This window comes from Nerophis ophidion, linkage group LG12, assembly GCF_033978795.1.
Source record: "Nerophis ophidion isolate RoL-2023_Sa linkage group LG12, RoL_Noph_v1.0, whole genome shotgun sequence".
Taxonomy (NCBI): Eukaryota; Metazoa; Chordata; class Actinopteri; order Syngnathiformes; family Syngnathidae; genus Nerophis; species Nerophis ophidion.
Window position 1 is genome coordinate 57,527,670 of NC_084622.1, and position 21,973 is coordinate 57,549,642.

At 44.3% G+C, this 21,973-nt stretch overlaps 1 protein-coding gene across 1 annotated transcript in view; it reads right to left on the minus strand.

Annotated features, from left to right (window-relative positions):
- LOC133562853 (zinc finger protein 536-like) overlaps positions 1–21,707 on the minus strand; it is a 100,517-nt gene extending 78,810 nt beyond the window's left edge. The window contains exons 1-2 of the mRNA XM_061916658.1: positions 21,697–21,707; positions 14,949–16,552 (exon numbers count right to left, since the gene is read on the minus strand). Of these exons, the coding sequence (XP_061772642.1) occupies positions 14,949–16,552; positions 21,697–21,707 (1,615 nt within the window). The remainder of the gene's footprint in view (positions 1–14,948; positions 16,553–21,696) is intronic.
- Between the last annotated feature and the right edge of the window lie 266 nt (positions 21,708–21,973).

The window sequence follows — 21,973 nt, forward strand, 5'->3', positions numbered from 1 at the left end:
ACAATGAATTAGTTTCCATGCTTAATATTGACTGAAATTAGAGTCTGATGCAGAATGTGCCATCCCAGAACTGCATGCTCTCGAATCCAAAAAAGTGACGGCATATGGTGTTGGGAGATAGGGGGAGAAAAATGAAAACAACAGTTACTTTAAGCGTAACTACAAGTGGATTTGCCCGACGCACGCCAGACATTGACATGTGGAATATGCAGATCGCAGTCCAGGCGCACAATGCATAAACAAAAACATCTAAGGAGATTAGACCTGATCCATTTATCTCTGCTACACGGCCTGGATCTAGTCCAGTCCTGCAAGATCACGTCCAACTTCAATGGACTTTGACCTTGTGTTAGCTTTCTGTTACCATCTCTTATGTTAACGGGTCTGTTTTGACCCGTGTTTAAAATCAGCTGTAAAATACACTAAAAACAATTATCTATCATCCAATTTGTTTCTCATCTCTTGGTTACTTTGTTAGGCTTCCTTATCCTTGAAAATATTGGTTTTAATATTTTTGGTTTGGGCCATTGGGCCTTATTTTGTCAGTATATAGGGACGGCGTGGCGCAGTGGGGAGAGTGGCCGTGCGCAACCCGAGCGTCCCTGGTTCAATTCCCACCTAGTACCAACCTCGTCACGTCCGTTGTGTCCTGAGCAAGACACTTCACCCTTGCTCCTGATGTGTGCTGGTTGGTGCCTTGCATGGCAGCTCCCTCCATCAGTGTGTGAATGTGTGTGTGAATGGGTAAATGTGGAAGTAGTGTCAAAGCGCTTTGAGTACCTTGAAGGTAGAAAAGCGCTATACAAGTACAACTCATTTATCATTTATACCCCTCGATTTCAATTTTTAAAAATGGCAAAACGAACATCAAGAGAATCATATAAATAAAAAAAGGTTGTTGTGTTACCTAACTATTACTAAGGGGTATTAGAACACATCTCTTAAATAAATGTGTTTTGTTTATTTTTTCATTTTAAGAATTTTAACTATAGGAACATCTATGGTGTTACGGGTCAATTTCGACCCATATATATTTACTTCAAGAAAAAGGCTAAAAAGTATTTTTTTCAGCAACAGAAATCCAACATCAAACAAGCAACCAATCAAGCAAATGAAACCAAGAGAAATAGATTACTAGCTCCAAAACTAATAAAAAAAACAAAATCAGAGTGGCAAAAAGTGACACTTTTAGTGTCCGTCTTTTGTTCGTTTTTGTACAGGATAACAAGGTAAAATGAGAATCCACTAAAGCTCACATGATTGGGAGAGGAGCTGGCTGTCAGTGTGTTCAGTTTTGGCTCTTATCATTGCTTTATCATCTTATTTTTATAACCGGGTCGAAACCGACCCTAACAACACCAAGAGCATAATTTCTACCAGAGCATTTTATAATTTTGTGAAAAAAATTAAAATGTTTTATTTTGTTGACAAAGAGGTTCCTGACAAAGTCAAAAAGCGTTGATGCAAAAAAATGAATGTATGTGGTGTTTTTATGCATTTAAAAACTAAAACGGGTCGGTGCCGACCCTAACACAAGACAAAGGTTAAAAGTGTCGTATTAGGATTTTTTTTTTTGACATTTAGAACACTTCCTTTTGGTCAACATAACATGTAATGATGGTTCTTTTGGTCAAAATGTTACATAGGTTATGTTTTACAGACCGCTTTCTGACCATCTCTTCAAGACCCGTGGCTCCACTTTGACTATGTCTTCTCATGCCATTGTTGTTGTAGTTTTTAACGAGTACGTATCAAGTCTACTGACAGACAATCACATTTAAAACATTTGTATGTCCGTACAACATTTAAAACTAAAGATGTCCAATAATATCGGTATCGGTTTCAAAATAATCGGTTTCAAAAAAGTAAAATCTATGACTTCTTAAAACGCCGCTGCGTACACGGACGTAAGGAGAAGTACAGAGCGCCACTAAACCTTAAAAGCACTGCCTTTGCCTGCCAGCCCCGTCACATTATATACACGGCTTTTTGCAATGCAAGGCATACTTGGTCAACAGCTATACAGGTCACACCGAGGGTGGCCGTATAAACAACTTTAAAACTTTTACAAATATGCGCCACACTGAGAACCCACACCAAACAAGAATGACAAACAAATTTCGGGAGAACATCCGCACTGTAACACAACACAAACACAACAGAACAAATACCCAGAATCCCTTTGCAGCACTAACTCTTCCTGGACGCTACAATATACACCCCCGCTATACCCTTCCTCACCCCCCCCACCTCAACCCGCCCAGAGAGAGCATGTCCTAAGTTCCAAGCTGCTGTTTTGAGGCATGTTAAAAAAAATAATGCACTTTGTGACTTCAATAATAAATATGGCAGTGCCATGTTGGCCTTTTTTAGTTCTTGTCTTGCACTCTTATTTTGGCTTTTCCTGTTTTAGTGGTATTTTCCTGTAGCAGTTTCATGTCTATCTTGAGCGCTATTCCCCACACCTGCTTTGTTTAAGCAATCAAGCCGATTTAATATGTCGCGATCCCTCTTTGCGGGGACATTGTTGATTGTCAGGTCATGTTCGAATGTACTTGGTGGACGCCGTCTGCTCCACACGCTGTAAGTCTTTGCTGTTGTCCAGCATTCTGTTTTTGTTCACTTTCCAACCAGTTCAGTTTTAGTTTCATTTTGCATAGCCTTCCCTAAGCTTCAATGCCTTTTCTTAGGGGCACTCACCTTTTTTTTTGTTTTTGGTTTAAGCATTAGATACATTTTTACTTGCACAATGTCGTCTGCATATTGTGATCACGACAAACCATGTTCCCGACATCTACAAAGTAATTAGCTACCTGCTGCCACCTACTGATATGGAGGAGTATTACACGGTTACTCTGCCGAGCTCTAGGCAGCACGGACCCTCAACAACGGCACATTTGCGGATTATTATTACTGGTTTGCAAAAAATATTTTTAAACCAAATACAAACCCCGTTTCCATATGAGTTGGGAAATTTTGTTAAAAGTAAATATAAACGGAATACAATGATTTGCAAATCATTTTCAACCCATATTCAGTTGAATATGCTACACAGACAACATATTTAATGTTCAAACTGATAAACATTTTTTTTTGCGCAAATAATCATTAACTTTAGAATTTGATGCCAGCGACACGTGACAAAGAAGTTGGGAAAGGTGGCAATAAATACTGATAAAATTGAGGAATGCTCATCAAACACTTATATGGGACATCCCACAGGTGTGCAGGCTAATTGGGAACAGTTGGGTGCCATGATTGGGTATAAAAGCAGCTTCCATGAAATGCTAAGTAATTCACAGACAAGGATGGGGTGAAGGTCACCACTTTGTAAGCAAATTGTCAAACAGTTTTACAACAACATTCCTCAACGAGCTATTGCAAGGAATTTAGGGATTTTACCATCTGCTGTCCGTAAAATCATCCAAAAATTGAAAAAATCTGGAGAAATCACTGCACGTAAGCGATGATATTACGGACTTTTGATCCCTCAGGCGGTACTGCATCAAAAACCGACATCAGTGTGGAAAGGATATCACCACATGGGCTCAGGAACACTTCATAAAACCACTGTCAGTAACTACAGTTGGTCGCTACATCTGTAAGTTAAAACTCTGCTATGCAAAGCCAAACCCATTTATCAAGAATATCCTCAAACGCCGCCGGCTTGGCCGGGCCCGAGCTCACCTAAGATGGACTGATGCAAAGTGGAAAAGTGTTCTGTGGTCTGACGAGTCCACATTTCAAATTATACTTGGAAACAGAGGATGTGGTGTCCTCCAGAACAAAGAGGAAAATAACCTTTCGGATTGTTATAGGCGCAAAATTCAAAAGCCAGCATCTGTGATGGTATGGGGGTGCATTAGTGCCCAAGGCATGGGTAACTTACACATCTGTGAAGGCACCATTAATGCTGAAAGGTCCATACAGGTTTTGGAGCAACATATGTTGTCATCCAAGCAACGTTATCATGAACGCCCCTGCTTATTTCAGCAAGACAAATGTTACAACAGCGTGGCGTCGTACAAAAAGAGTGCGGGTACTTCCCTGGCCCGCCTGCAGTCCAGACCTGTCTCCCATCGAAAATGTGTGGCGCATTATGAAGCGTAAAATACGACAGCGGAGACCCCGGACTGTTGAACAACTGGAGCTCCAAATAAAACAAGAATTGGAAAGAATTCCACTTTCAAAGCTTCAACAATTAGTTTCCTCAGTTCCCAAACGTTTATTGAGTATTGTTAAAAAAAAAAGTGGTGAACATGTCCTTTCCCAACTACTTTGGCACGTGTTGCAGCCATTAAATTCTAAGTAAATTATTATTTGCAAAAAAAAAATAAAGTTTATGAGTTTGAACATCAAATATCTTGTCTTTGTGGTGCATTCAACTGAATATGGGTTGAAAAGGATTTGCAAATCATTGTATTCCGTTTATATTTACATCTAACACAATTTCCCAACTCATACGGAAACGGGGTTTGTAGGTAAAATTACATAATCTCCCACGGCACACCGGACTGTGATGGTTTAAAAACACTGATCTAGACCACAAGGAAGTGTTTTCCATCCATACATTTTCAACGGCTTATCCCTCTCATACTCGCGAGGGGGCTGGAGCCTATCCCAGCTGCACTCGGGCGGTACAACTTGGACAAGTTGCCACCTCATCACAGGCCCAACACAAATAGACAGACAACATTAAGACCAGGGGAGACAGGGCCTTCTCTGTGGTCGGCCCTAAGCTCTGGAACACTCTGCCGGTCCATGTTCAAACTGCTTCCACAGTGGAGTGTTTTAAGTCTCGTCTTAAGACCCACTTTTATTCTTTGGCTTTTAACACTACGTGAGTTGTGTGGTCCTCTGTCCTCTGTTGTCCTCTGTGTTTTTTATACACTTTGATTCCTATTTTACTGTTTTAATTGATTTTACCCTTTAAAATAGTTTTTAATCATATTTGTTTTTATATTGTTTTTATTGGTTTTATATTCATTTATTTTTTGTTTTTATTCAGTCATTGGTGGAGCATAATATATATATATATACTTTTTTGTATTTTTTTATTTTTTATTTATTTATTTGTTTTTTATTTATTTTTTTTACAATTGTTTTTAACATGGCTGTGCAGCACTTTGGAAACGTTATTGTTGTTTAAATGTGCTATATAAATAAAGTGGATTGGATTGGATTGAACATTCACGCTCACATTCACACGCTAATTTTAAATGTAAAATAAATTCATTAAAAGGTCCCCTTTAACTTAGTAGAGGAAGACAACAAGCACAGCGACAAGCTGAAGAAGAAACGCTGCAAAGTACGGGTTTAGTTTGGCCTCTCTTCTCTTAACTGTTATGGCTGTAATTTAGGCTCATGATAGCATGTTAGCAGGATGCCATGACAAGAATGGCATTTACCCAGAGAGCCAAATCATCCAAACCACCAGGTGGAACAGAAGACTATCAATAAAAATACCAGGTGGTAGATCAAATCATGAAAATCACTGGGTGGTATATATCAAATCATTAAAAACACCAGATGGCATGCATTAACATCTTGTGCCCCCGTAGGCAATTGGGTGGGGATATGACAGATATAAAATAGAGGGTACTAATTATCCCGACAATGCCTACGATGCCGTTATCTTTAAAATAGAAGACAAACGTCCTTGTGGATGACAGTAAAATCGGCGGCTCTGTTGCTGATCCTGCATTGCATGTCCACCTTCTCTCATGAGGGGAGAAAGATCAAACCACAGCTGTCACTTTGTTTAAAAAACCGAAAACGTATATTCAAGATTATGAGATGATGTCATTCGATTATTTTGGTTTTCAACACCGCCAAAGGGAAGACAATGGAATCCGACAAAAAGCCATACTAAAGTGATTTAGTGCTTCATGTTCCATGAATTTGGGGGACTTGCCAGAGACATTAAAATATGATGTAAGGGCCTGCAGGCTCTGACATGCACCATATGAACATCTGCACGTTAAATCTGCCACCTTTTATTGCGTTATCCATCTCTTCCTACTTTTATCTACATCTTTGTCGTTGATTTGCGGTTAAATTAATGTTCGGTACTTTGAAATAAAAATAACAGTTAATGGGTTACCTTTTTCGACGTACACTCACAGGTCTACAAAGAGATTACCGATGACGGATTGTTCTGTCTTGATGCTGACATTTGACTGACAGTGGAAATATTGTTAACATAGTAGTGCTGTCAAATGTTACATTTTAAACAATCTGATCACACATTTGAGATTTGATGATCCATCCATCCATTTTCTACAGCTTGTCCCTTTTGGGGTCACAGGAGGTGCTGGAGCCTATCGGGCTGGACAAGTTTATTCGTGATTAACTGCAGCAAATTACTTGTAATTTAAATACAAACCCCGTTTCCATAAGAGTTGGGAAATTGTCCATCCATCCATCCATCATCTTCCGCTTATCCGAGGTCGGGTCGCGGGGGCAGCAGCCTAAGCAGGGAAGCCCAGACTTCCCTATCTCCAGCCACTTCGTCTAGCTCTTCCCGGGGGATCCCGAGGCGTTCCCAGGCCAGCCGGGAGACATAGTCTTTCCAACGTGTCCTGGGTCTTCCCCGTGGCCTCCTACCAGCTGGACGTGCCCTAAACACATCCCTAGGGAGGCGTTCGGGTGGCATCCTGACCAGATGCCCGAACCACCTCATCTGGCTCCTCTCCATGTGGAGGAGCAGCGGCTTTACTTTGAGTTCCTCCCGGATGGCAGAGCTTCTCACCCTATCTCTAAGGGAGAGCCCCGCCACACGGCGGAGGAAACTCATTTGGGCCGCTTGTACCCGTGATCTTATCCTTTCGGTCATGACCCAAAGCTCATGACCATAGGTGAGGATGGGAACGTAGATCGACCGGTAAATTGAGAGCTTTGCCTTCCGGCTCAGCTCCTTCTTCACCACAACGGATCGATACAACGTCCGCATTACTGAAGACGCCGCACCGATCCGCCTGTCGATCTCACGATCCAGTCTTCCCCCACTCGTGAACAAGACTCCTAGGTACTTGAACTCCTCCACTTGGGGCAGGGTCTCCTCCCCAACCCGGAGATGGCATTCCACCCTTTTCCGGGCGAGAACCATGGACTCGGACTTGGAGGTGCTGATTCTCATTCCGGTCGCTTCACACTCGGCTGCGAACCGATCCAGTGAGAGCTGAAGATCCCGGCCAGATGAAGCCATCAGGACTACATCATCTGCAAAAAGCAGAGACCTAATCCTGCGGTCACCAAACCGGAACCCCTCAACGCCTTGACTGCGCCTAGAAATTCTGTCCATAAAAGTTATGAACAGAATCGGTGACAAAGGACAGCCTTGGCGGAGTCCAACCCTCACTGGAAATGTGTCCGACTTACTGCCGGCAATGCGGACCAAGCTCTGGCACTGATCATACAGGGAGTGGACCGCCACAATAAGACAGTCCGATACCCCATACTCTCTGAGCACTCCCCACAGGACTTCCCGAGGGACACGGTCGAATGCCTTCTCCAAGTCCACAAAGCACATGTAGACTGGTTGGGCAAACTCCCATGCACCCTCAAGAACCCTGCCGAGAGTATAGAGCTGGTCCACAGTTCCACGACCAGGACGAAAACGAAAATTGGGAAATTGTGTTAGATGTAAATATAGACGGAATACAATGATTTGCAAATCCTTTTCATCCCATATTCAATTGAATGCACCAAAAAGACAAGATATTTGATGTTAGAACTTTTTTTTTATCTTTGCAAATAATAATTAACTTAGAATTTCATGACTGCAACACGTGCCAAAGTAGTTGGGAAAGGGCATGTTCACCACTGTGTTACATCACCTTTTCTTTTAACAACACTCGATAAACGTTTGGGAACTGAGGAAACTAATTGTTGAAGCTTTGAAAGTGGAATTTTTTCCCATTCTTGTTTTATGTAGCGCTTCAGTCGTTCAACAGTCTCCGCTGTCGTATTTTACGCTTCATAATGCGCTACACATTTTTGATGGGAGACAGGTCTCGACTGCAGGTGGGCCAGGAAAGTACCCACACTCTTTTTTTACGAAGCCACTCTGTCGTAACACGTGGCTTGGCATTGTCTTGCTGAAATAAGCAGGGGCGTCCATGAAAAAGACGGCGCTTAGATGGCAGCATATGTTGTTCCAAAACCTGTATGTACCTGTATGGTGCTTTCATAGATGCGTAAGTTACCCATGTCTTGGGCACTAATGCACCCCCATACCATCACAGATGATGGCTTTTGAACTTTGCATCGATAACAGTCTGGATGGTTCGCATCCCCTTTGGTCCGGATGACACAATGTCGAATATTTCCAAAAATATTTTGAAATGTGGACTCGTCAGACCACAGAACACTTTTCCACTTTGCATCAGTCCATCTCAGATGATCTCGGGCCCAGAGAAGCTGGCGGCGTTTCTGGATGTTGTTAATAAATGGCTTTCGATTCGCATAGTAGAGCTTTAACTTGCACTTACAGATGTAGCGACCAACTATATTTAGTGACAGTGGTTTTCTGAAGTGTTCCTGAGCCCATGTGGTGATATCCTTTAGAGATTGATGTCGGTTTTTCATACAGTGCCGTCTGAGGGATTGAGTGGTGTTTTGTTATTGGACTTTTGTGCTCGTCACAATTTGTCCATTACAAACACCCTGTTCAAACATAAGGGTGTCCATATGTGCACTTGGCACCAGGACACCCTAGGCTGCAGTTCCATGATCGACTTTGTAGTTGTGTCATCGGATTTGCGGCCTCATGCTTTGGACACTCGGGTGAAGAGAGGGGCGGAGCTTTCTACCGATCACCACCTGGTGGTGAGTTGGCTGCGATGGTGGGGAAGGATGCCAGACAGACCTGGCAGGTAGGTCCAAGCGCATTGAGAGGGTCTGCTGGGAACGTCTGGCAGAGTCTCCTGTCAGAGAGAGTTTCAATTCCCACCTCCGGAAGAACTTTGAACATGTCACGAGGGAGGTGCAGAACCTTGAGTCCGAATGGACCATGTTCCGTACCTCTATTGTCGAGGCGGCTGATTGGAGCTGTGGCCGCAAGGTTGTTGGTGCCCGTCGTGGGGGTAATCCCAGAACCCGTTAGTGGACACCAGCAGTGAGGGATGCCGTCAAGCTGAAGGAGTCCTATCGGGTTCTTTTGGCTCATAGGACTTCGGAGGCAGTGGACGGGTACCGAAGGGGCCAAACAGTGTGCAGCTTTAGCGGTCACGGAGGCAAGAACCCGGATATGGGAGGAGTTCGGAGAAGCCGTGAAAAACGATTTCCGGACGGCTTTGAAGCGATTCTGGACCACCATCCGCCGCCTCAGGAAGGGGAAACAGTGCACTGTCAACACCGTGTATGGTGCGGATGGTGTTCTGCTGACCTCGACGGCGGATGCTGTGGATCGGTGGCAGGAATACTTTGAAGACCTCCTCAATCCCACCAACACGTCTTCCTATGAGGAAGCAGTGCCTGGGGAATCTGTGGTGGACTCTCCTATTTCTGGGGCTGGGGTTGCTGAGTTAGTTAAAAAGCTCCTCGGTGGCAAGGCCCCGGGATTGAATGAGGTCCGCCCGGAGTTCCTTAAGGCTCTGGATGCTGTGGGGCTGTCTTGGTTGACAAGACTCTGCAGCATCACATGGACATCGGGGGCGGTACCTCTGGATTGGCAGACCGGGGTGGTGGTCCCTCTCTTTAAGAAGGGGGACCGGAGGGTGTGTTTCAACTATCGTGGGATCACACTCCTCAGCCTTCCCGGTAAGGTTTATTCAAGTCTACTGGAGAGGAGGCTACGCCGGATAGTCGAACCTCGGATTCAGGAGGAACAGTGTGGTTTTCGTCCTGGTCGTGGAACTGTGGACCAGCTCTATACACTCGGCAGGGTCCTTGAGGGTGCATGGGAGTTTGCCCAACCAGTCTACATGTGCTTTGTGGACTTGGAGAAGGCATTCGACCGTGTCCCTCGGTACGTCCTGTGGGGAGTGCTCAGAGAGTATGGGTTATCGGACTGTCTGATTGGGGCGGTTCGCTCCCTGTACGAACAGTGTCAGAGCTTGGTACGCATTGCTGGCAGTAAGTCGGACACGTTTCCAGTGAGGGTTGGACTCCGCCAAGGCTGTCCTTTGTCACCGATTCTGTTCATAACTTTTCTATGCGCAGTCAAGGTGTTGAAGGGTTCCGGTTTGGTGGCCGCGGGATCAGGTCTCTGCTCTTTGCAGATGATGTGGTCCTGATGGCTTCATCTGGCCAGTATCTTCAGCTCTCACTGGATCGGTTCGCAGTCGAGTGTGAAGCGACCGGAATGAGTATCAGCACCTCCAAGTCCGAGTTCATGGTCCTCGCCCGGAAAAGGGTGGAGTGCCACCTCCGGGTTGGGGAGGAGACCCTGCCCCAAGTGGAGGAGTTCAAGTACCTAGGAGTCTTGTTCACGAGTGAAGGAAGAGTGGATCGTGAGATCGACAGGCGGATCGGTGCGGCGTATTTAGTAATGTGGACATTGTATCGATCCGTTGTGGTGAAGAAGGAGCTGAGCCGGGAGGCAAAGCTCTCAATTTACCGGTCGATCTACGTTCCCATCCTCACCTATGGTCATGAGCTTTGGGTCATGACCGAAAGGACAAGATCACGGGTACAAGCGACTGAAATGAGTTTCCTCCGTCGGGAGGCGGGGCTCTCCCTTAGAGATAGGGTGAGAAGCTCTGCCATCCGGGAGGAGCTCAAAGAAAAGATGGTGCTCCTCCACATCCAGAGGAGCCAGATGAGGTGGTTCAGGCATCTGGTCAGGATGCCACCCGAACGCCTCCCTAGGGAGGTGTTTAGGGCACGTCCAACTGGTAGGAGGCCACGAGGTAGACCCAGGACTCGTTGGGAAGACTATGTCTCCCGACTGGCTTGGAAACGCCTCGGGATCCCCTGGGAAGAGCTACACAAAGTGGCTGGGGAGAGGGAAGTCTGGGCTTCCCTGCTTAGGCTGCTGCCCCCGCGACCCGATCTCGGATAAGCGGAAGAAGATGGGTGGATGGATGGATGGAAAATATTTCTGTGTAAATAAAAACCTCATTTCACAACCTCCATACCTGCAGTTTATAGTCCACTGATGCAAATATATGGAAAACTTTTTATTTTCTTCAAAAATTTAGTGAGTGCTACTTGAATACCGGTGCGCTCTGCATTCCGGAAAATACGGCACTTTTTTCGGGTACTTTATAGACATGAAAGCTCTTACGTCTTCAAAGAATACCATTGTTTCTGTCTGGGTTTACAGAGCAAGATTTTAAATAAAAGCAAAATTAGCATTTTTTTTCTTTTAACCTGTTGCTCCTCCCATGACGATAGTCTTATGTTTTACATTGTCAATTGCAATTGATTATGCAAATGAAGCGATGATGTCATCTAGCGACTTTTAAGACCGCCAGTAGCTGCTTTCCTTACCTGGGCCGCCTGTTGGACTTCATTCTGTTTCAGGTACTCTCAAGATGTAAGTAGTAGGTACTGTGAACAACCTGTTGCTCGTGTAACTTTGTAAAAGCTTTAATTACCTTGCACCTAATTTATTGAAATATAAAGTGGAACACCCCCCCCCCTACCCAAGGTTATACATTTTGAAAATTGGAAAACTTATACTTCTACATTTGTATTGCATGCACCCCACTAGCCTGCACTTTAGACGACATTAAATGTTTAATTCTCCAGCTTTTTCTTCAAATGTTTGTATCTTGTTTTGTAACATATTGTAAAATAAAGATCGGTTTTAACAAAGGGTATGACTAAAAGTAGAATGTGAGATAGAAGTAGAAAAATATATCCCAGAAGTTACATGACGTTAAGAAACGCAATACCTAACATACACGTAGTCACAGTTAAGGTCTTTTAAAGGCCTACTGAAATGAGATGTTCTTATTTAAACGGGGATATCAGGTCCATTCTATGTGTCATACTTGATCATTTCGCGATATTGCCATATTTTTGCTGAAAGGATTTAGTAGAGAACATCCAGGATAAAGTTCGCAACTGGAGAAAAGCCCTGCCTCTACCGGAAGTCACAGACGATGACGTCACCCGTCGTATATTCACATTGTTTATAATGGGAGCCTCCAACAAAAAGTGCTATTCGGACCGAGAAAACGACAATTTCCCCATTAATTTGAGCGAGGATGAAAGATTCGTGTTTGAGGATATTGATAGCGACGGACTAGAAAAAAAAAAAAAAAAAAAAACGAGATTGCATTGAGACGGATTCATATGTTTTTAGACACATTTACTAGGATAATTCTGGGCGATCCCTTATCTTTCTATTGTGTTGCTAGTGTTTTAGTGAGTTTAACTGTACCTGATAGTCAGAAATGTACGTTAATAAGTTGACTTCTTCCCACTCCTTTTTGAGCCAATCTTGACATCTACAAAAGATTAGTCACATGTAATGTTTACATCCATCCATCCATCTATCTTCCTCCGCTTATCCGAGGTCGGGTCGCGGGGGCAGCAGCCTAAGCAGGGAAGCCCAGACTTTCCTCTCCCCAGCCACTTCGTCTAGCTCTTCCCGGGGGATCCCGAGGCGTTCCCAGGCCAGCCGGGAGACATAGTCTTCCCAACGTGTCCTGGGTCTTCCCCGTGGCCTCCTACCGGTTGGACGTGCACTAAAAAAACACCTCCCTCGGGAGGCGTTCGGGTGGCATCCTGACCAGATGCCCGAACCACCTCATCTGGCTCTTCTCGATGTGGAGGAGCAGCGGCTTTACTTTGAGTTCCTCCCGGATGACAGAGCTTCTCACCCTATCTCTAAGGGAGAGCCCCGCCACACGGCGGAGGAAACTCATTTCGGCCGCTTGTACCCGTGATCTTATCCTTTCGGTCATGACCCAAAAGCTCATGACCATAGGTGAGGATGGGAATGTAGATCGACCGGTAAATTGAGAGCTTTGCCTTCCGGCTCAGCTCCTTCTTCACCACAACGGATCGGTACAACGTCCGCATTACTGAAGACGCCGCACCGATCCGCCTGTCGATCTCACGATCCACTCTTCCCCCACTCGTGAACAAGACTCCTAGGTACTTGAACTCCTCCACTTGGGGCAGGGTCTCCTCCCCAACCCGGAGATGGCACTCCACCCTTTTCCGGGCGAGAACCATGGACTCGGATTTGGAGGTGCTGATTCTCATTCCGGCCGCTTCACACTCGGCCGTAATGTTTACAATGTAGGTGTAAATATAATGTATATATATATTTGTTTTGTATTTTATGTCATTCTCTTGTTTTGTTGCATGGCTCAAAATAAATCATACATTCATTCATTCCACGGCCGGGTGTTGACGCGCAGTGTCTCTGGGAAGTCGACGGCAGCTGTACGTGAGGCGCTAGCTCAGCTGATATCCGGTAAGAAGCGATTTTTTAACCACAATTTTCTCACCGAAACCTGCTGGTTGACAAGTGGTCGGGATCCATGTCCGCTGTGATCCATAGTTAAGTTTCAACACCGTAAATTTTAAACAAGGAATCACCGTGTGTTTGTGTGGCTAAAGCTTCCCAACTCTATCTTCCTACTTTGACTTCTCCATTATTAATTGAACAAATTGCAAAAGATTCAGAAACACAGATCTCCAAAATACTATGTAATTATGCCGTTAAAGCAGACGACTTTTAGCTAGCTGTGTGTGTGTGCGTAGCACTCATACTTCCTAAAAACCTGTGACGTCTTGCGTACACGTCATCATTACACAACGTTTTCAAGACGAAACTCCCCGGGAAATTTAAAATTGCAATTTAGTCAACTAAAAAAGCCGTATTGGCATGTGTTGCAATGTTAATATTTCATCATTGATATATAAACTATCAGACTGCGTGGTCGCTAGTAGTGGCTTTCAGTAGGCCTTAACTTCTTTTTGCACATGTGTTAAAACTATCCATCCATCCATTTTCTGCCGCTTATTCCCTTTCGGGGTCGCGGGGGGCGCTGGCGCCTATCTCAGCTACAATCGGGCGGAAGGCGGGGTACACCCTGGACAAATCGCCACCTCATCGCAGGGCCAACACAGATAGACAGACAACATTCACACACTAGGGCCAATTTTAGTGTTGCCAATCAACCTATCCCCAGGTGCATGTCTTTGGAAGTGGGAGGAAGCCGGAGTACCCGGAGGGAACCCACGCATTCACGGGGAGAACATGCAAACTCCACACAGAAAGATCCCGAGCCTGGATTTGAACCCAGGACTGCAGGACCTTCGTATTGTGAGGCAGACGCACTAACTAGGGACGGCGTGGCGCAGTGGGGAGAGTGGCCGTGCGCAACCCGAGGGTCCCTGGTTCAATTCCCACCTAGTACCAACCTCGTCACGTCCGTTGTGTCCTGAGCAAGACACTTCACCCTTGCTCCTGATGGGTGCTGGTTGGCGCCTTGCATGGCAGCTCCCTCCATCAGTGTGTGAATGTGTGTGTGAATGGGTAAATGTGGAAGTAGTGTCAAAGCGCTTTGAGTACCTTGAAGGTAGAAAAGCGCTATACAAGTACAACCCATTTATCATTTATTTACCCCTTTGTCACCGTGAAGCCCCGTGTTAAAACTAAAATAGACCCCATAGATGTCAATCCTGTATCTCAATTTAAAATGTTTTTAGTGTTAAAACTAAAAACATTTTAAATTGAGATACAGGATTGACATCTATGAGGTCTATCACATTCACAGCGTGCCTCGATCTTTAACAATAAGACTGTTTTTTAAAAGCCTTGACGCCTGAATGCCAACTTCATTCCAGGCTTGTACGACAGTTTAGAATGTCAAAACAGTACATTTTGACTCTGGAAGTTCAGTCTGATTCTTCAAAAACAACAAATTGGGAATTCTAGCAGTGTCCCAAATTGGATTGTGTTAGATCTTACAGGTTCTGCCGTTGAACCTATTTCAATTATTGAATGATCAACATGTCCTTCTCCTAAACTAAGTTACCTATAGCTGAAGCTGGAGAAGAGGATTGCGGTCGGCGTTCAAAGGCACTTCCGGAGTGGGTGTTCCCGGTCTCTGTGATGACCTCAGTTAGCCCGTGATGACTCAGGCTGCCTTTACTGCTGGGTCGACTCCCCGCGTTGGCGTCTTGTTCAGCAACGCCGGCTTTCCCATCATCCACAGGGAGGCGTCGTTCTGGCAGGTAGGAGGAGCTGTGCTGATGTTGCTGATCTTTGCGGTTGAACATGTGCTGTTCAGCCTGCAGCCCTGGTGACATTATCTGCCAGCCTGGGTAGCTCACTGCCTCTCTGCTGGAGATGACCTTCTGCAGATAGTCCAGATTGGCAGAGCTCAGGGGAGGGTGAAACTGATTTAATCCCAACAATGAGGAGCTCTTGGCTTCATTCGGAGTGCATAGACCAGAGGAAACACCTCTACCTAACATCTCAATAACCTTCATGTCAATACCGGCTGTGGCGAGTAACTTGCTGTATTCTGTCTGGTCAGCTCTCTCAGCAGTGAGGAACCTGTTGTGAATGCGGGAAATGTACTGAGAATATAGGCTGCTCTGATAATCTTCTGTTAGGTGACGCATTTTAAGGGCATTGTCACGGTCAGGCGGGAGATTACCCTTGGAGGCCAGTTTATTAAGGTGAACCTTCATGTGGTTCTTGAGAAACCAGGGTTCTTTGAAGCGACGGCCACAAATCTGACAGCAGTGCTCGAAAGAGTCCTTGTGTTTCCTCATGTGACCTTTGAGGAACCAGGCCTGGCTGAAGGTTTGGCCGCAAACATCACAGGGAAATTCACCAACGGGCTTCCCTTTGTCGTTGGTCCCCATAACCGGTTTTTGTCCCGGACCCGAATCGGTAGTTATGTGTGTCGTCTCAACATGAGCTATGAGCTCTTCCTCCTGTGAGGCGGCAAACTCGCACAAGGTGCATTTGTAGGGCTTGTGTAAGATCCGGATGTGGCGTTCGAGTTCCTGCTGCTTTCGGAACTTGCCCTTGCAGAAGGAGCAGCGGAAGCCAGTGGGTGAAGGCTGGGTGGGCTCTTCGTGGATCATCGTGACTTTAGGGGACGTGGATGCGACCGGCTGGCTACTGGGGAATTGGTTTTGTGTCCGGCCCTGTTGGGGTTGTTGATGTTGGGTTATGATAGATGTTTGCTGAGGGCCAACATGACCGGCTCGCATCTGCCTGTCCCTTAGTATGGCCCTTTCTTCAAGCTCATGAAGCAACCGGTTCTCCTCTCTGACGCGCCCACGGCCTTTACCCAAGATGCCCTGCTTGTGGGTACGCAGGTGTATCTTCAGGTTTCCCTTCTGTGCCGCCCGGTGGTCACAGTAGGGACACTTGAAGGGTTTTTCACCGGTGTGTGTGCGCATGTGAAGTGAAAGGATGCTGTTAAAGCGGAAACGCTTCCCGCACAAGGGACACGGGTACTTCCTGTTCTTGCGATTGTCATCCTGGGTAACAACGCTTTGATTGGTAACCCTCAAAAACTGGGAGAGTTCAACTCTGCCATTCATGCTGCTGAGAATTCTTGCATCCATGATTTGATTGGCCAGAAGCGCCATCTGGCTCCTAATTGGGCGGTTGGGTGGCCTAATGAATCTGTCCTTTCAGTGTCTGGCTGGAGTTACAGACTAGTGGTCAGGGGTGTTTGAAAGGTCTGCAGTGAACTGTTTGCTGGCTTCCTCGCACTTATTCAGTTTAAAACAGGATGTGGATTCATGCTGATCAGATGAAATCGCGGCTTGTGGCAGCTCAGACCTAAAGAGAGAACAAAGGGAACATTAAGTGCATTCAAATTCTCACAAAACAAAGAAAGCATTCATAAGCAAAAATCACACAAAAAAACGATACGGTTCTCTATGAATTCTTTTTGCTGTATACGTTTGACGTCAGAAGGATAACTAATTATCATGTATCCGCCTTTGCGATGTGCAAATAGCGGTGCAGCTTGTATGTATCATGCCAGTGATGCACTTCAAATAGGCCAGGAAATCAAGCAAAGTAGGTTATGACTCTTCTCATCCTGTTAAGTGTACCTGCGGTTTTACATTAACGTTGGAGACTGAAACTGCTGATTAAGTCCGACCACAAAGCCTAACTCATAACCTCTACTAAGGGTGAGATGGAAGTCTTGGTCTTGATCTTGTTTTGCACTGACACAACAATAGCAAACCGGCTCAAACATCAAAGTCTGGCCTCTTCTATTTAGCCTCTCTTTTGCATTTCACCCAAAAAAAAAAAAAAAAAAAACACTTAAAAAAAAAAGAAAGATTAAAGTCAAAGAGTTAAAGCGCAGGAGTACGGAGAAAAATAAACAACTTAATGATGCAAAAAATGCAAGCTCAGTTTAAGGGGGAAAACATTCAAATTAAGAGAGCTTTTATTCCTCACTATTATTCGATTCAGCTGAAGCTGCAAAACAAAGCCTCAACTTCACATGGCGCGACAATGGTAGGGGTCACATAAGCAAGCCCTGCGCTGCACCAAAGGGCAGAGAACAAAGCCTTCACTGTCCATGCTGAATTAACACAGGCTTACATCATGCTGGGCTGCACAACCTCAGTCGCTAATGAAAATGATGTACACAAAACTACACTGTTAAAAAGAAAGAACACTGGGCCAGACGAGCGGCAGGACTCAACTCAAATATTGATCATCAATTTATGCAACCATCATCTAATCACATCTGACAGGAACAAAGAGAAATGTGAAACTTGTGTAACTTCTGATTATATTCCTTCGAATCGAAAGATCATATGTGTGTACCAACCCCATTTCCATATGAGTTGGGAAAATGTGTGGTATGTAAATATGAACAAAATACAATGATTTGCAAATCCTTTTCAACCCATATTCTATTGAATGCACCACAAAGACAAGATATTTGATGTTCAAACTCAAAAACTTGAATTTTTTTTTGCAAATGATAATTAACTTAGAATTTCATGGCTGCAACACGTGCCAAAGTAGTTGGGAAAGGGCATGTTCACCACTGTTACATCACCTTTTCTTTTAACAACACTCAATAAACATTTGGGAACTGAGGAAACTAATTGTTGAAGCTTTGAAAGTGGAATTCTTTCCCATTCTTGTTTTATGTAGAGCTTCAGTCCTTCAACAGTCTCCACTGTCCTATTTTACGCTTCATAATGCGCCTCACATTTTCGATGGGAGACAGGTCTGGACTGCAGGCGGGCCAGGAAAGTACCTGCACTCTTTTTTTACGAAGCCACACTGTTGTAACACGTGGCTTGGCATTGTCTTGCTGAAATAAGCAGGGGCGTCCATGAAAAAGACGGCGCTTGGATGGCAACTTATGTTGTTCCAAAACCTGCATGCACCTTTCAGCATTAATGGTGCCCTCACAGATGCTGGCTTTTGAACTTTGCATCGATAACAGTCTGGATGGTTCGCTTCCCCTTTGGTACGGATGTCGAATATTTCCAAAAACAATTTGAAATGTTGACTCGTCAGACCACTGAACACTTTTCCACTTTGCATCAGTTCAACTTAGATGATCTCGGGCCCAGAGAAGCTGGCGGCGTTTCTGGATGTTGTTGATAAATGGCTTTTGCTTTGCATAGTAGAGCTTTAACTTGCACTTACAAATGTAGCGACAAATTGTATTTAGTTACAGTGGTTTTCTGAAGTTTTCCTGAGCCCATGTGGTGATATCCTTTAGAGATTGATGTGGGTTTTTGATACAGTGCCGTCTGAGGTATCGAAGGTCACAGTCATTCAAGGTGTTACATCACCTTTTCTTTTAACAACACTCAAAAAACGTTTGGGAACTGAGGAAACTAATTGTTGAAGCTTTGAAAGTGGAATTCTTTCCCGTTTTTGTTTTATGTGTTAGACTTGCGTGGCATATTGTTGCCGGATTCGGTCCTCCGTGGAAAAAGGTAAGAACTAAGGGATTTAATAAACAAAAGAAGCTATGAACAAAAACACTGGTACAAATAGAAAAGGCAAATAAAAGCGCTAGCATGGAAAGCTAGGTCAAATTAACCGAAACACAAACATTTGGCACAAAGCCACACAAAAGGAAACACAAAACAACTAGCGTGAAGGCTAGGAATAAAATAAAGCTTAGTGTGAGAGCTAGCGAAATCGAGAGTGAGAGACAAGTCGTAAGCAGATGTATGTGAACAAACTAAGATCCGACAATGAGTGAACAGAAAATGCTGGCTTATAAAAGGTGGTGATTAGTAAAGACAGGTGTGCTGGAAAAGAGAGTAGCAGCTGAAACTAATAACTGACCATGGAATCGAACAAAACAGGAACTAAGCATGTCAAACAGCAGAGTGATATAAAAATGGAACAAAAATAACAATATGGTGATGATCCGACCATCGGATCACAACATTATGTACAGCTTCAGTCCTTCAACAGTCCGGGGTCTCCGCTGTCGTATTATACGCTTCATAATGCGCCACACATTTTCGATGAGAGACATGTCTTGACTGTAGGCGGGCCAGGAAAGTACCAGCATTCTTTTTATATGACGCCACGCTGTTGTAACACTTGTCTTGTTGAAATAAGCAGGGGCGTCCATGATAACGTTGATTGATTGAAAACATATGTTGCTTCAAAACCTGTATGGACCATTCAGCATTAATGGTGCCTTCACAGATGTGTAAGTTACCCATGCCTTGGGCACTAATACACCCCCATACCATTATAGATAGTGGATTTTAAACTTTGCGCCAATAACAATCCGAATAGTTATTTTCCTCTTTGTTCTGGAGGACACCACGTCCTCTGTTTCCAAATATAATTTGAAATGTAGACTCGTCAGGCCACAGAACACCTTTCCACTTTGCATCAGTCCATCTTAGGTGAGCTCGGGCCTGCGCCGTTTCAGGATATTGTTGATAAATGGGTTTGGCTTTGCATAGTAGAGTTTTAACTTGCACTTACAGATGTAGCGACCAACTGTAGTTACTGACAGTGGTTTTATGAAGTGTTCCTGAGCCCATGTGATGATATCCTTTACACATTGATGTCGGTTTTTGATGCAGTACCGCCTGAGGGAACAAAAGCCCGTAATATCATCGCTTACGTGCAGTGATTTCTCCAGATTCTCTGAACTTTTTGATGATTTCACGGACCTTAGATGGTAAAATCCCTAAATTCCTTGCAATAGCTCGTTGAGAAATGTTGTTCTAAAACTGTTCGACAATTTGCTTACAAAGTGGTGACCGTCGCCTCATCCTTGTTTGTGAATTACTTAGCATTTCATGGAAGCTGCTTTTATAGCCAATCATGGCACCCAACTGTTCCCAATTAGCCTGCACACCTGTGGGATGTTCCATATAAGTGTTTGATGAGCATTCCTCAACTTTATCCGTATTTATTGCCAAATTTTTCAACTTCTTTGTCACGTGTTGCCGGCATCAAATTCTAAAGTTAACAAAAAAAAATGTTTATCAGTTTGAACATCCAATATGTTGTCTTTGTAGCATATTCAACTGAATATGGGTTGAAAATTATATTTCTGTGAGGACTCTTCTTCGGCATGGTAATGCCGGTGTGGTTTTCCCGTGGATGCGTCGAAGAAGAACACAGCATAGGTGAGATAAAGGGTATTTATTTAATAACAAAAAGGCTATGAACAAAAACACTGGTGTAAAGAGAAAAGGTAAACAAAAGACGCTAGCGTGAAAGCTAGGATAAAACACAAGGAAAACTAAAACTTGGTACGAGGACACAAGAGTAAACAAAAACATTCAGCATGAAAGCTGGAATATAAAGTGGCTTAGCGTGAGAACTAGCGAGAAAATACATAGGAAGGACGAGAGTCGTCACTGATGCGCGTGGGCAAATTAGGATCCGAGAATGAGTGAACAGAAAAGGTGAGCTTAAATAGGAGGGTGATAATTATTAGCAGGTGTGCGGGGCGAGACTAGCAGGTGGACTGATGAGTGACCATGGTGACAAAGCAAACAGGAAATAAGGAATCTGAGAAATATACAAAATGGAAAAATAAATAGTGTAGATCTGAGCAGCAGATCGCAACAATTTTGTTTATATTTACGTCCAACACAATTTCCCAACTCATCTGGAAACGGGGTTTGCATTTAGAGTCATGCTCAAGGATATCAGTAATGTGGACCATTATTGCAGCAACCCCTGTTAACGTTGTTACAAGACATGCAATGTGCCAAAGAATGAATCCCGGCCCCCAAATCAATAATATCGATCAAACTTAAGTCCAGCTGGTTTTTGTCACGAAATCGCGGCATGGCCGCTGCATTTATGATGGCTTTAATAGGCAATTCACAGATGCTCCCCCACCCGTCTGCTCATGTCCTGTAAAAAAAGAGTGCAATCCACCCCCACCCCCACCATTCACTATTTGACAGACGCTCCAAAATCCGCTTGCAAACTCGTGAACGCCGCCCCGATATTTGTATCTGTACATGATATCTGCTCTGAGCTGAAAATCAATATGCAGCCCTGACCAAATCAAATCTGACAGAGAAAGATATGAGCGATAATTCATCTTTCCAAAAGTGGTCCTCACATGATTAACTAAGAACCATAGCTTAGAATCTACGGAATTGTAGGAATGTGTGTGTGCATGTGTGTGTGTGTGTGTGTGTGTGTGTGTGTGCATAGGAGCAGCGTGCCGAGCCATCAGGTGTTTTCCGTCTGTCAGTGTGCATTAGGCTCTTTTTGGAGCAGATTCACGGAGTGCTTGAACGCTATTAAACATCATCTCGCAGCAGCACCTCTCAGGCATGGCGGCGTATTGACGAACAAGGAGCAGGTGCGATTACATGCCAGGCAATAAAGGAAAAGAAATGTAACACAAATTTAAACCAGCTGCACAATCCAGTTTACTTAAATTTGAACCATATCAAAAAAATTGCCGCGTTTATTTTTACCGCTGTCAGCCAAAAGAATTTGTAAGCTATTTAATCAACACGCAAGTGGAGTGTAATCTTTTAACTTTGTCGCTGCGGTATATTGTCAGCAAGGACGGATGGACGGTATTGTAAATCTATA